Genomic DNA, 15,649 nt, shown 5'->3' on the forward strand with positions numbered 1-15,649 from the left:
TTTTTCCGTTCAGTCACGTGATCAAACCAGCTGGTGGTCGTTAAGAGGGGCGGGCTCATGGATCGAGAGTTGAATGTCTATGAACAATATAGGGACTTTATACATAGATTTGCACGTTTTGTGTGTGTGTTTAGTTGACCGCCTCATAATCGTCTGATTTTGTGTTGACGCCTTGATTGACGGCATAAAAACACCCGCGAATCACTGGGCATTTACAATAAGCAGAGCTTGACATTCCATTGTTCATTGTCTTTATTAAAAGAAAAAAAAATCAGTAACGGATCAAGCTTTTTTGCTAAGAGGGAGGGTGAGGGTCGACCAGTTGGTTTTTGTCCCAAACAAATAAAAAAAACCTTTCGTTTCCAGAAAATTGAGAAGTCATCACTCCCAAAACAGCCACATAAGAACCGCAGAAATGTGATTATCAAACAATGTATCAAAAATCATTCCTTTCCCCCAGAGGTAGTGCCAGTGTATTTTGATAGGGGGTAGGACGACCTAGTTTTCTCATATGAATTTCGGGGGATATTATAGAGTTACACGACCAAGACCACACTTTTTTTACCCTTCTTTCTTCTCTCTTTCATTTCTCCCTTTTTACTCCTTTACTTTTTCCCGTTGGTTCAATCCTTCACTTTTTTCTGTGCCTGTTTTCTCCCACCCCCACTGCTTGAAAAAATATCATTTTGGGCGAGTGCCCCCTGCCCCCACGTAGCGCTGCTCCGGCCCCCAATCTGGTTGGAGGCCATATTAATCCCCCAACTCTGAATCCGCCATTGCAATTTTTCTTCATGATGATGACGACAGGAATTGATAGCTCGCATCCCGTTTTTCTTCGATCACAGCTGTCTGGATCAATGTACGATTGTTTATTCAGTCTGACCATGGACTTGAAATACTAGCCGAGTTTAACGGCCAGATACCTACTTCAGAGCGGGGATGAAGGGGTGTTGCCCCAACCAAATGTTCAAAATTGGTTTAAAGAGAAACGGGTGGAGAAGAGAAAGTAACAAACAAAAATAGATGATGGATTCATTCAAACGTAAAATTTTGATCGTCTATCAATAAAAGTAAAATACCTGGCCGCGACTCTCAATATTTTAGTACCTCATATTATGCCAAGTTTAAGGTGACTGGACATACACCACGCATTTGAACATGTATATTTGTATACATCTGAATCGAGCAATCCTTTAAAAGGTTTCAATCCACTCAGTGATGTCAACTGATACTGTAGACGTAATAGCTTGTAGAGATAGCATTGGAGTATAATGTGAAAATCCCATTTTCAATTTCCTAGAAAGAATATCATCATCACAGTTTTGACAAAATACATCTTGTTGCATTTTACTATGTATGCTTATTCTGAAGAAGAACAAATTTGCTAAATTACTATATTGTATAATTCAAACAATAGAAAACAAAAGAAATAGTGAGTGAGGGACATCATCGACTGTCTCATTTGCATGTCAGTCACTGAGTTGTGCATATAAATGTTATGTGAAAAATAAGCGAAACTTTAAAATATCATAACTCTCTTATTTTACATTCGATTTTGATGAAATGTTCAGCGTTATGCTAGTTTGATTTTTCTCTATTTATTCAAATCAACATTTTTCTTGGGTGAGCTTGACCTTTAATTTTGTTATTGGAAATTTTAAGAACACCATTGCACTGATCCTTTTTTGTTTTAATTTTTTCCGAAAATGATAATATCAAGGAGTTAAAGAAAAGAAAGTATATAGTACTATGATAGATAGAAGAGAAAAACTTCACAACTTCCACTTTTATCATAATTTTCGCAGTAGAAATAAATACGCGAGTCCGTGTTATGTTCTGTTTGATTATTTGCAAATCTAACAATTCATTTTTTTTCGATGAAAATGGGTAACACATTATTGCAAAAAAAAAATTATTAGGGGGTATGAATAGGTTATGTCTTATATTTTTTTCACAAATTCAAAATTCTTGCGATAACAAATTGTATAGAACAAGATGAGACACACAGGTGACGTTGATAAGGACATTGTAAAATCATACACAAACATGATAATGAAATAGGCAGACAATTCGAAATAACCCGAAGGCGTATACATTATGTTGAAGCAAATTCTCGCCTGGATGTATCACTCTTTACTCCTCGTTTACGAGATTGATTAGATTTTCTTGTCTGGTATCAAAATGGCTCCGGGTAAAAATGCACAAATCGGGATATTCGATCCGAAACTTTAAACGTGCATCGTCTCATCAACTCACTAACATGAGAGGGATATTCATGTTTAGGTGTGTGTGATGGGATATGGACACCCCGAACCGAATCAGGGCTGGAGTGGGACCGGGGTGCGGGAATAAACCAGGGGTCCGTCTTACAAAGAGTTACGATTGAACCGATCAATCGTAACTCTATCGAAATCCATCAGTGTCATAATTTTTTTTTCTACAGGAAATTTGCAAAATGTCCTTTGTAAACAAAGAAGAACAAACCAAATTATCAAGAAAACAATTACTTCATGGATATGCATTCATATCTAGATTTTTTTGAACAAACATGCATTTTATATGTTGACTTTACTGGCTTTCAATAGGTTGATCGGATCAATTGCAACTTTTTGTAAGACGGGCCCCTAAAGAGGATAGGAAAAGGTGAATTTTATCCTTAAGTATGCGCACAATGTCAAATTAAGAGTGCTAAACCCAGTGACGTAATAAGCAAAATCTTTTGAAGGGACCAGATATGGTGTATCTGGCACAATTTGTAAAAGTTGCGAAAGAGCAAAAAATTTTGACATATTTACGACAAAAATGAAAATTTATGATAGATTTTGACACAATACTCAGAAATAGATATCATATATTTCCCTTCTTTAATTCCTTTTCTCTCTTTTTTTTTCTCTCTCTCTTTCTCTTTTATCTTTGTCGCATTTTTTTTAGGGGAGGGCAAGCGCCCAAAGCCCCCCATCTGGTTAAACCTGACAGCAGTTGGTGTGCCTATAAGATGCCAACACAAAGGATGCTATAATCACATCCGAGAAATTGAACATAACATCAAAGAGTGTTAAAGTAACGACCAAAGGCGTTGTCATAACACCCATAGGTGTTAAACTAACGCTGATATTTAACATCGGAGTAGGTTGTTGTAATCCTCTGTACACCAATTAACACCACAGGTTTTGCACATAATGGTCACTATGTGCCCAGAACTAAAATGATATCTGCTTTAATAAACCTTATATTGACGAAAAAGCAAAGCGTTCTTTTCATTTCATTCGAATTTATTTTCATTAAGTTACACATGAATGGCTTCTCTGTCAAATTCAAACCTACAGTATTTTGAAATTAATAATGGCCATTATCTGAGACTTAAAGAAATAAACATTTTGGCATAAGGAATTCAAAGAGAAAAGTTGTTATATAAATCATATTAAACACTTCATATATTGCCAATAGTAATTCAATCTATATCTTAATGTCTACATCAATAAAATTGAGTGTTCCCCTCCCCTCTCGTTTAGGCGATGACACTACAATAATAATACAAGTGACAGATATTCGCTGGCGACTTGGTTCTACTGCAGCCAGCATACATATATATTTCTTCATTAAAAAGGAATCCATTACTTTTATTCCCAACTTATCGATTACAACAGGAAACAAACTCCACTAAAACAAAAAGAGAATCGTCTGGCTTACTCTATTCCCATTCCTTCGGGCCAAAGTCAGAGTCATCGTCTCAAACGCCAGGTCCGAAAATAACGCATACATTCGTAATTCCGAAGCTTCGTTACTCCGAAGGTTCGGATATTCCGAAGGTTCGTTATTCCGAAGGTTCGTTAGCCCGAAAACGAAATGAGTTTCGTAATTCCGAAGGTTCGTTAGTCCGAAAACGAAGTGAGGTTCGTAATTCCGAAGGTTCGTTAATCTGAAAACGAAATGAGGTTCGTCAGTCCGAAAACGAAATGATTAACGAACTTTAGTTTTCGGACTAACGAACCTTCGGAACAACGAACCTTGTTTCGTTTTCGGATTATCGAACCTTCGGAATAACGCCACAAATGTTCGGATTAACGAACATCGAGGTATAAGCAATTTACGTGTTTCGGAATTACGAACCTTCGGAATTACGAAGTATAACCGAAAATAATATACCGTGGGGTTTAGAAAGATATTAGTGTTTGTCATCAATTACGTTGTAGAGAGTAGAGACATCCTACACTGTAAAAACTATAAATGGTGTTAAAACTTGACACCAGTTGGTGTCCCCAGAGGACTACACCCAAAGGTGTTAAAATTACACCCTAGAGATTGAACATAACACCAAAGAGTGTAAAGGTGTTGTAATAACAGTACATCCATTGGTTTTGAACTACTAATTAACACCATGACTGGTATGATTATCTGTGTATATCGATATACACTAAAGTGTTGTTTTTCATCATTATATTTCATAATGGTGTGAATTAAGAACTGTAATTAAGACTTAGTCCTATATGCAATTGTGCGTGCTTGGAAACTGGAATTCAACATGAAATGGGCGAAATCTTCGCCCATTGTGGGATAAAACTGAGGGGGGAGGCACTCACGTATAAGGCAGTATGGGTATGTCACCGTATGTGTAAGACCCCATTTTCACGCCTTGCATGCAGTTCCCAAGCATTCTCGTTTTCACTTTTTTTCTTTATTTGACCAGCCCGTCTCCCCCATTCCTACACTGCAAAAACGCCGGTGTTAATTTAATACCAGCCTGGTATTCATATCGGTCCACATATACCGAAGAGGTGTAGAAACAACACCGGTTTGGCTTTAGGCTAACACCAATATGGCATTTAAGCAACACCAATTAGTGTTAAACCCAATATCGGTTTGATTCTTAACTGGTGTTGTTTCAACGCTTCTCTGGTGTGGACCGATATATATAGATACCAGGCTGGTGTCAAATTAACACCGGCGTTTTTGCAGTGTAGGAATGGGGGAGACGGGCTGGTCAAATAAAGAAAAAAAAGTGAAAACGAGAATGCTTGGGAACTGCATGCAAGGCGTGAAAATGGGGTCTTAACGGTTGTACACATATGGTGACATACCCATACTGCCTTATACGTGAGTCCCCCCCCCCCTCAGTTTTATCCCACAAAAAATGTGGTTTTGCTCATACGGTGCAAAAAAAATCAATCAAACTATGAATGCATTTCAAAAATCATTCTTATGGGAGAACCGTACGTGCCAAGATGAAGACTCGCCTTAGCACGGATGACGTCTATCCAAAATGTGTGGTGTTGCTCTCTAGGCACAAGAATCAATCAAAATGAGCATACATTTCAAAACTCGGTTTTAAAGGAAAACCATGAGATGAAATAACCGGTAATGACTTGGCCTAATGGATGACGTCATAAAATATCGAGTTCAAGTATTGATTACAGCAAGGTAGAGGGTGTGCTGCAACCTCGTTTTGGTGTCTTAAAAGGATGCGATCCTTCAATGATGCTCGAGTTCGATGATGTTACCGATTTTTATCCTCTTGGTCACAATTGTTTGAGATATCCAGTGGCATCATATCGGCTCCAGGGGCTTTCACGGGCTTGAGAAACCGGAAACACAGTGGGTTATTTGGAGGTATTTTTACTCGAGATGGTTTTAAAAGATTAATTCATGGAGCGCAAAAGGGAAGATTATGACGATGTGAGTGTATATATTTCGAGTGACGCCAAATAGGTCAAGATGACCCATATTTCTGGCCTCCTAACAGAGTATGATACTCTGTCGATCTTCAACATTGTTCCGTATGGTATCGGTCGACCTATTTAATTTGCATAATCTAAAGTTATCTAGGCTCGTCACATAATCTGAGTTAATGATTAATAAACCCCCTTGTGTACTCTCTTAAAATGCTGGGCAACATTACTTTCCACACAACAATTGGTTAAAACTTTATCAAATCCTGGGTAGTTTTAAACCAATAGTGTGTGCTTTGGGTGAAAACTCCAAAGTATTGGTTGAAAACTACCCAGAGTTGGATAAATCTTTTTAACCAATTGTTGTGTGGACAGTATGTTGCCCAACACTTTAAGAGTGTACATGTTGAATGATGAGCATCATGTTTGTCCCTTAAACGATGTTTTCCGGGTGTATTTTTCTTTAATTCATATAAGAATAGAGTAGACCTCATACACTGTAAAAACTGAGGTGTTAAAATTACACCCTAAAGATTGAACATAACACCAAAGAGTGTAAATGTAACAACCAAAGGTGTTGTAATAACACCTATAGGTGTAAAACTAACACCGCAAATTTAACGACGGTGTAAAATAAATGGTGTGGTCCTCTATATGTACACCGGTTAACACCACAGTTTTTGCTGTGTAGAGTTATATATCTATGGCAGTCCTACTCTTCTATCATGTCTATTTGAATTTTCGTTATCATTCGAGCCCATAATAGATATTTGGAGCATTTAATGACATAAAATGAAATCACCCCAAAAGTGATGTCTTTTAACGATTTTTTTTACTTCCATCAATTCCTGTATGCATACCAAGAGTAAAATATTGCTGATCGCGAATTAAGCTTACTAATAAAAGCAAAGTGAAAAAAATGGTCAATGAAATTTACATTATGTAAAAAACATAAATCAAATTTATTTACATGAAGTAAGAGATCGGAGATAATTACAGACCCATGTCAAACGCATCTTTGTAATATGTCGGCAGGTGACATCCAACAACATAAGATACAAGTTACCAGGGGTTGGGGATTGAGGACCATGCCCCCCATGCACCCCCCCCCGTCTACATCATGAAGAAATATATGAGAAAAGAAAAAAACAGTAAAATGTTGTATGGTTTCTCTAGATATTTTCAAAATGTATCACCAAATTAGCTTTTTGTATAAAGATTGTCAAATTTTTTTGGTCGCTCGCTTTGCTCTTTTGAAATTTGAAGCTATTTAGAATTTTTTCACATACCATGCTTATCCCTCAAAAATGTTTAATCATTACGCCGATGGTAGGGAGTAAAGATGATTCAAAATGGGGGAAAAACAATATGAAAGTAGTTGGGTTATTATATACACTGATCAAAGAATCGAAATGAAAACAATATGTTGGCGTCATGCTATTTCAAACGATTTAATATGTATCTGACTTTCGACATCGCCTATTTTGTTCCAGGCTACATTTCTCGCAGAATCGAGCATTTGCATACACCTGGCCCAGATGATGAAAGATAACGGCTAGAAACCCCTCCAGAAAGGGGTTCGGTTGTGGGGATGTAACCGCCAAAACCGCCTACGAGAAAAAAAGGATCGAATTAGTATCACGTTATGCTCGATGATATACACGGATACGGAAAACGCTTTTTAATGAAACAATGCATCAGTTTTGTAGACATGTCGTGTGTTGTGTATATCAATAATGCCCCGACTACCCCCCCCCCCCGGGTCTGGTTTATGATTGACAAAAATGGTCAATCCCGTCAACTGGGTCAACGTAAGAATCCTGTTAAAGGGATTTTTTAAATGACATTTCATGACAGCTTCAATGATGATTTGACTTATCCTTTTAACATCTACTCTTTAGTGTACGAGCCAGTAGCGTAATGAGACAAATATTTTGAATATTTTTTTTAACCCTATGGTGCACGCGTCCAAGTTTCTTAGAAGCTGCGAGCGAAGAGAGAGATAAACTTTGACCTTTTTAATAAAAAAAAATCGAACTTTTACAATAGAAATCACAAATCAAAATTAATTTTCACTCCCTTTCTTTATATTTTCCATTTTTTTCTTGGTCGTGAAAATTTAGGGGGTCCGTGACCTCAAGCCCCCCCCCCCCTCATCTGTACGCCAGTGATATTCCTTGCGAAGTTTTCGGACATAATTCACCATTTAATGCACCTTTCGGAAAAGCATCCGAAAATACAGAGATGAAAATGATTCAAACCTACAATTGAATCACTACGAAACGGGGATGTAAACCGAGTTGAAACGCAAGCCATGAAATTGTAACTGTAGGCGTAATTGACGTTTTGAAAGAACTGCGTTCGAGATCGTTCACGGTGATCTTAGCTTTTCGCTCGGCTCCTTCGGACATCGACAGTGCTTGAAGAACCCTCGAGCTTCCCTCAAACTCGTCCTGCTTCTTCGAGGTCTCTTCAAATTATTCTTCAACTGTCACTTGATGTCAGCTCTCTTTTTGAAAATGCAGACGCCAAACATGCTAATGAACACATTAAGTGCCAGTCATAAGATGTTTACCAGATGCAGACATGCCCTTCAGGGTCTGGCTAGCTTTAGTTGGGAGCGACCTGGTGCAGGGGGGGGGTGGAGGGGACGTGTCCCTTCGATTTATAGAACTTTGTTCAGAAGTCTATAAGTTAGAGCTCCTAGATTGCGACAATATACACAGAATCTGTTTCAAATGGCCTTCTCATGCTGGAGATGTGCGCTTTCTTCCATAATTTGCGCGGAAACGTGTGGCAGAGAAAAGCGGCCTTGTCCTGTATTAAAACATCGAAATTTAAACTCTTGTTTTACATCTTGTTTCCACAGTGATAAGTAACTTGGATTTCGTTGTAAATCACAGTAGCTTGCAATAATATACACTGATATAATAGAGCAAAACATGCTGAAACGCCAGAAGTTGTTTCCAGTAAGCCGACGTCCCTGTATCAGTTTTCAGAAATAAAATATTGTAGGTGGAAGATTGAAAAGTAGAAGAAAAATCCATAGTGGACTTGAAATCATATACAAGAAAAACACATTAGAGTATAAAGAAAAAGCTTAAGACTAGGAGAGAGAACTTGGGTACGTGCCAAGGTTCATCCTGAAAAATAACTTTGTTTACGTTATTTGATATTATATTCAATTAAGTAAAAGGGAAAATATGTAGGCCTATTTCAAGAAACTGACACTAATGGAGTACGAACAGAATCTTGTCTGTCCCTCTCTATTGGTGATAATTAAGAAGAAGAAGAAGAAAATCCTTCTCAAAATTGTGGACCTCTACATGCAAAAACGAACAACATACAATTAGTTCTGTTGACAACCCTAGAAAATTCCCAGGGTTGTGTCATGTGACCACTGAATTATGAACTGTGTCACATGTGTGGTCATGTGACACGAGTTGCACAACACATTCTGTTTACGTTTTTAGGCGTACATGATTCAGAGTCTTGGATCTGCACGAACGGTCTCATAAGTAGCTGTTATTGGGTAATTTTCGACACCATTTTACAAGTAGAGTCATTAAAACTGAGAATAATATGAAGAATCTAGTATTCGTGACCATATTTTGTGCAATCGTCTCCACCGGGACAGCCCACCTGTGTTTGCTGAGCCCTCCACAACGCGGCTCAATGATGGGCATTAACAAAGAAGGTACGTGAGCTCGTGTGGCCGTCGTCGTAGAATCCTGAAGTTTGATCTCCATCGTATACACTTGCAGTCTGCAATAATCACCCTGTTTGTATGGTACTAATTGAGTCTGTGACTTACCTTTAGAATACAACGCAACACAGAAATAGGGTAATGCAATCAGCAATGCCTATGATACTATGATGTCTTGTTCTATAATACAATCTCTGATTGAATCAGTGTTGACTGTTGGGTCCATTGCTATTATATTTAATTTATTACAATTTTCTTACAGATGTCTCATTCTATAAACAGTGGACAATTTGCCTTGCATTCTAAAGACTAAAATTAAATACTTTGATTTATTAACAGCTTGTGATGTCACTCATGGTAAATTTGTTATGATTATTATTACAGCTCTTAATTACATTTGATACTTAATTGATCTGATGGTTAGATTGAGATAGTAATGAAACGTAGTTCCAGAGTCTAACTTTGACTCAGATTCAGAAGTGTTTCTGACTATGTGCAGTCAAGGAACTTAAGTATCAATGAACTGAAAATGATTTTGATATGTATATAACAATAATGAATTGAAAACAGACCAGCATTTTTATGGGTTTTTTTAACTGTAGCATCTGCGGACTGCGGATTGACTTCTGGTCCGTGTGGTGGTCGTAATGCCAGCACAGGAGCTACTCTTGCTATCAAGTAAGTGCATGTTGGTTTAAATGAATCAGAAATAAAATCATAACTAGATTGATATAACAAATTGCAATGTGAAATCTGATCTAATTCAAATATTATTGGAGCACCAAATCAAAATATTTCCTCTTAGTATAAAGTGTGAGGGAAAATGGGGCTGATAATTGATTTTTGAAAATGGAAAATATCCTGTACAAAAGATAATACAATGTACTAGATACCAACAGTACAGACAGTGGATAAACATAATAATGATGTGAATATAATGTTCTTGACACACCCACTTCAGATAGTATTCAGCAACAAAGATACATTTGCATGTACCACAGCAATAAATGTAAATTAAAAAATGTTATTAATCTATCATTAATCTCTATTACTTGGATTTTAAAGTAAGGCTTACTCAAATTTTTAAAAGTTTTTCCATAACCACATTTGGTTAAGTATTGATTGGAAATAAATATTCACTTTTAATCACAAAAGTGATGATGACAAGCTTTTTTTCTTAATGACCCTTTTTTTTCTTTGCAACTCAGGGAGGGCAGCAATTTTACTGTTACTTTCCAGAAAAACCTTGATCATTATTACGCAAGTAACCCGGTAAGTTTTTATTTCATGAATAGAAATAATTTCAATTTTCATCAGTTTTTCATATTTTCTGCAAATCTAACTGAATTATATGTAGAAATGTAATTTAAATTCAGACCTTTCATTGATCAAACTTGTGCAAATATTTCAGCAACTGAAATGAAAAATGTATTTTACATGAAATGAATTCTCAATTACAAATGAGAAGGACTATACAATTATTGAATACTTGATTATTTATATATCACCTTTGAGTAATTATGTTGTCTTTTACACTCATCTCTGATGTGAAAACAGAAATAGAATCAATCAATTAGTCAATTGTTAGCAACCTTTGATTTAGAATTTGTCAGGTGACCTGTGCTTCCATAATAAAGTACAGAATGATTTACTGAAGTGACCTTTATCTTAAATGTACATTGTAAATCTTATCTGGAACGTACTTGACCTTGTTGGTATGGTTGTATTCTTAATTCTCCTTTGAGATACATCACAACCAATAGTTCAAAGTTTTGGACAATTTGGCCCTTATTCCGAAGTCAGGTTTAATTTAGACCAAGGTCTAACTCTGTGCTAAAATTATGGGGAGCCAAACATTAAAAAAATCTGTTTACATGGTACATATCTTTGGTTACTATTTTGTTTCCTTTTGCTTTCATACGGAAGAGAAATATGTCAGTTGTAATTCCCAGACAATAATGAACAATTTGGGTGTCATGTGAGTTGATAAATTGAATGTGCACTGTTATGGATATGTATCCCAATTGGCTCTCCATAGATAAACCAGAACTTTAAACCAGGGTTTAATTTATTTTAAACCTGACTTCAGAATACAGACCTTTATGTATAGGCTTATCAGTTTTTACTGATAAGTGAATAGAAATTTTCAACACTGAAAGCCAATTATATATATATATATACATATATATGTTCAGTTCAGTTGTTAACATGGGGGTGGGTTACGGTTTGCCATGTCGTTAGTTCTGCAGAGGGCTGTTGGGAGGTGGAGTGATAAATATAAAAATGAAAGGCGAAAGAGAATAATTGAAATTTAGAATTATCTTTTCTGGCAATTTTTAAGAAGTCATGAAGAGATTTCTTAGAATTTTGATTAATTATTAGTAAACTGACAATAAGGCAAGTACTAAAAAATGTTTTTTGTCTGGTGACCACAGTGCTATTATCCGAAACTTGATTTTTCAGAAAGAGTAACACTATTAATGGTAATGTAAATACATGTATATAGTATGTATGATATCAAAATTGAGGCAAATTAATTTTGATTGACCAACAGGGATACTTCAAAATATCTGTGAGTTTTGATGAAGAGCAGACTTTCAAGCTGTTACATTCTACCAACGATACTCCGGACCCATCCCTCACTCTCTACTCTATGAACGTCACCATGCCATTCATGTGAGTTTACAAATCCTTTTAACAATAATGATACTCTGTTCTTGTGAAGTGCATATCATGTATCTCTTAACATCTTTATGTGCTTCCAAAGTGCGGGATTGAAATGAATCCAATGACCGGGGTAATAATATGCTGTAATGCGCTTTGGGCCATTCTGGGAAAAGCGCTTTATAAAAATTGGGTATTATTATTATTATTATTAAAGGAATGTGGATATTATTAGCCTTAGCTCGACAAGCATTTTTACAGTGCACAAGCATGTCAAGGTATTAATTCCTGCCAGGTACGCATGTACCTCACCTGGGTTGAGTGAAGCACATTGTCAAAGGAAATTATGCTATGGCTGGGATGGGAACCCATGACGCTCTGTTTCAGAGGCTTGAGACTAATCCACTGGGCCACCTTGCTGGTTATTGAGTGATTAAAATTCATGGCTTTTTCTGTGAACATGGCGATGAGGCATTCCCATCCGTGAATTGCAATAATGAAAATATAGTTTTGGGTGTAGTTAGGCCTATATATTTCAAGTCACTGACAAAATTTTATTAGAGATATGCATAATAGAATTTTGATATGCTATTGAAAATGCTATGATGTGAGCATTATGATCAGTTAGATTTCTGGTTTGATATGGCTCAATGTGCATTTCTATGTGAGAGCATTTGCAAAGGAGCATCTTTCAGAACCTGTAAATCAATTTATCATTCTGATCTTTTCTTATCTTTCAGGCCGTTGGATAAGCCAGGGACATTGCAGGTAAAGAAATGACTTTCATTATTTCACATAACAATGTTAGAATTCAGATTGCTTTTACCATTATGTGTATACCATTTCCAAGTATCGGAATGAGCTGTCATAAGGACTCTGGCCTGAATTCGCAAAGGTGTGTCAACTTCAACCATTGGGTGTTCATTTGCGTTTTTGGAGAGTTTGATAACTTGCATTATTTAGATTTCAAGTCATTGGTCCCCAAATCAAAATAATTCTTGCAATAAATTGCAAATTTCTCATTGATCGATCGCTAGTCTGCTTAAGTATTAATTGATTTTCTTTAGTCAAAACTGATCACTTGTAAATTTGCAATTGATTGCTTTCTTGCAACACCTCCCAAGCCACCCTTTGTGAAATATCATTCAACTAATGTACATGTATTTCACAATTCATTTCTAGCAGGTGTCTGATTGATAGTAAGTCCTAACCTTCTGTGTCCTTTTGTCTTGTTTCATTGTCATTCTAGGTCGCTTACGTGACACAGAACCCGCAAGCTCCGAAAGAATTCTACCAGTGTAGTGATATCATGCTCTATGGGGCAAACATTAAATTGGCAACCGTTGTTTGAGCTCTGGTCAAGGATCCTCATGTGCAAATTGTTTTAATTCAGATAAATTTGTTTCAATCATCAAAATAAAGTTTTTTGAAATGTTATTTATAGGATTAGGTCCTTAAAAGAAATATTGCTACATAGAAATGGGTACCCTTTGTGACAAACATATGAATTTAAAAATCAGCAGTTTTATTAGAAAAAAATGAATATCATAAAAAAATCAAATGTTATCCATCCTTCCTTAGTTATCCATGTTTACTGTGCAACATCTGCTGCACAGCCAGGGGTAGCACTAGGGGCACCGCCTGATTTTCAAGTAAGGGGGGAAAAAGGAAAATGAGAAAGAAAAAACTATGAGAGGCCTGGATTCCCATTCTGCAAACAGGAGATAGTAATGATATCACCTCTAGGCCATAACCCCCCCCCCCCCCACCTCAGGCAAATACCCTGGTACCGCCCCTGCAACAACCGATGCTCTGTAGTATCATGAAAACAAAAATGTTGAAACTGAACTGAATTAATGTGGAAATACATCTCGGTGGTATGTTCCAACTAACACTCCCATTTCAAGAGATGTATCGTATAGATATACTCATAGAGGACCTATTTATAAAAGATCTTAATCTCTTAACTACTGATTTCTGTATTCCCATAGGCTTTGTACAGGGATCATCTGGTTCCAGTAGGCATAGGGTTTAGGGGATTTGGGGGAAGAAATTATCACCTTCCTGCTCCTTTTCATCAACTGAGTGTACATTGCACATCCTACACCTACAGTGCACTTTACAAGTTATAACTTTACATTTGTGCTTGTTTTATGGCAATATCAGTATGGCATAATGGACATTTTACTGGTTTTAGACACCTCTGTAGGGGATGATTCAACAATGTTTGAATTAATTCAGGCAGTCATCGAGTAATTTCAAGTTCGGTGCTGCTTTTTTGGTGCCATCAGCACAACACCAGGGCCCTGTCTTACAAAGAGTTACGATTGATCCAATCAGTCGTAACTCTATGGAAATCCATCAGTGTCATAATATTTTATACAGGAAATTTGCAAAATGTCCTTTGTAAACAAAAGAAAACACACAAAATTGTCAAGAAATCAATGAATTTATGGATATACATTCATATCTAGAATTTTTTTGAACAAATATGCATTTTATATGTTGACTTTGCTGGATTTCCTTAGTTGCGATTGATAAAATCAGTGCAACTCTTTGTAAGATGGGCCTCTGATTTAAAATGAACCTGGGATTAATCTCTCAAGGTGTTGAGCTAGCACTGTGATTTGTAAACTCACGTGAGATGATAGAGATATGGAAGGTAAAGTGACTTGTGTTTAACACCAATGCTTACACTAACACTGAATTTGAAATCACACAGTATGCATGCTGGTAATAACACACGGTGTTAGTATATTTTGGGACCACATTCATTTTGTAAACTTTCATAAGGTGTTAGAGCTAGGGAAAGCACTCTGTATTGTGTTTTAACACTAACACCAATACCAAAACTGAATTCGGAATCATCCAGTACGATTTCATGTTTGATGTCTTCCATGTAAGGCGTTGGATAATGTGAAGGCAGTCTGGAATGCATTTTTTAACACCAACTCAAATATCAACACCGAATTTGAAATCACCCAGTGTGATATTACATGTTTGTGATGATGCATAATAGTAGATGTCTTTTAATAAGGACAACATTCTATGATTATGAATTTCACAATTATTTAGCGGGAACACAGGGTCATCAAAGAAAATGTTATTTGTACAGGTACTGATGTCTCTTGCACAAAGTTTTCAAAACGTGGGGATTCTTTTGAATTAGTTGATAATACAGGTATTTGAATATGTAGTTTATATATGTTTTGATGTCTTCCAAGCACAAAATCATGCTTTCAAATGAAGTATAGCATTTGCAATAGTTAAAGACAAGGTATGTCTTGTTATTTATAGGCCTGAATGTAGTAAACTTCAAAAACATTCTAAAGGTCATTATGATAATAAAGACAATCATGTGTCCTTTTAAGTTACTGAAATATGTATAAGACTGTTTAACTTGAATTGTTTTTTATTTTGAACTCTCAATGTCCAGTTGTCATGGTGAATAATGAAATAATAAGAAAACATTTGTAAAAAAAAGTTGAATTGTTTACATATTATCATGGAGACTATAGATAATGAAATATAATTACTTGTATACTTCTGCAATTTGCTCTTTTATTGCAAGTCTTAGAAGTCTGGAGATTCTTTCAAAGAAATTCAGACTTTT

At 36.3% G+C, this 15,649-nt stretch overlaps 1 protein-coding gene across 1 annotated transcript; it reads left to right on the forward strand.

The window, feature by feature from the left end:
- The first annotated feature begins 9,090 nt into the window (after positions 1–9,090).
- On the forward strand, positions 9,091–13,593 carry LOC121406508. The gene is made up of 6 exons (XM_041597518.1): positions 9,091–9,363; positions 9,975–10,050; positions 10,581–10,644; positions 11,927–12,048; positions 12,777–12,804; positions 13,286–13,593. Exons 1-6 carry the CDS (start codon positions 9,249–9,251, stop codon positions 13,385–13,387), a joined length of 507 nt encoding a protein of 168 aa, XP_041453452.1. The 5' UTR covers positions 9,091–9,248; the 3' UTR covers positions 13,388–13,593.
- Positions 13,594–15,649: the final 2,056 nt, after the last annotated feature.

Source organism: Lytechinus variegatus, chromosome 1 (genome assembly GCF_018143015.1).
Source record: "Lytechinus variegatus isolate NC3 chromosome 1, Lvar_3.0, whole genome shotgun sequence".
Lineage (NCBI taxonomy): Eukaryota > Metazoa > Echinodermata > Echinoidea > Temnopleuroida > Toxopneustidae > Lytechinus > Lytechinus variegatus.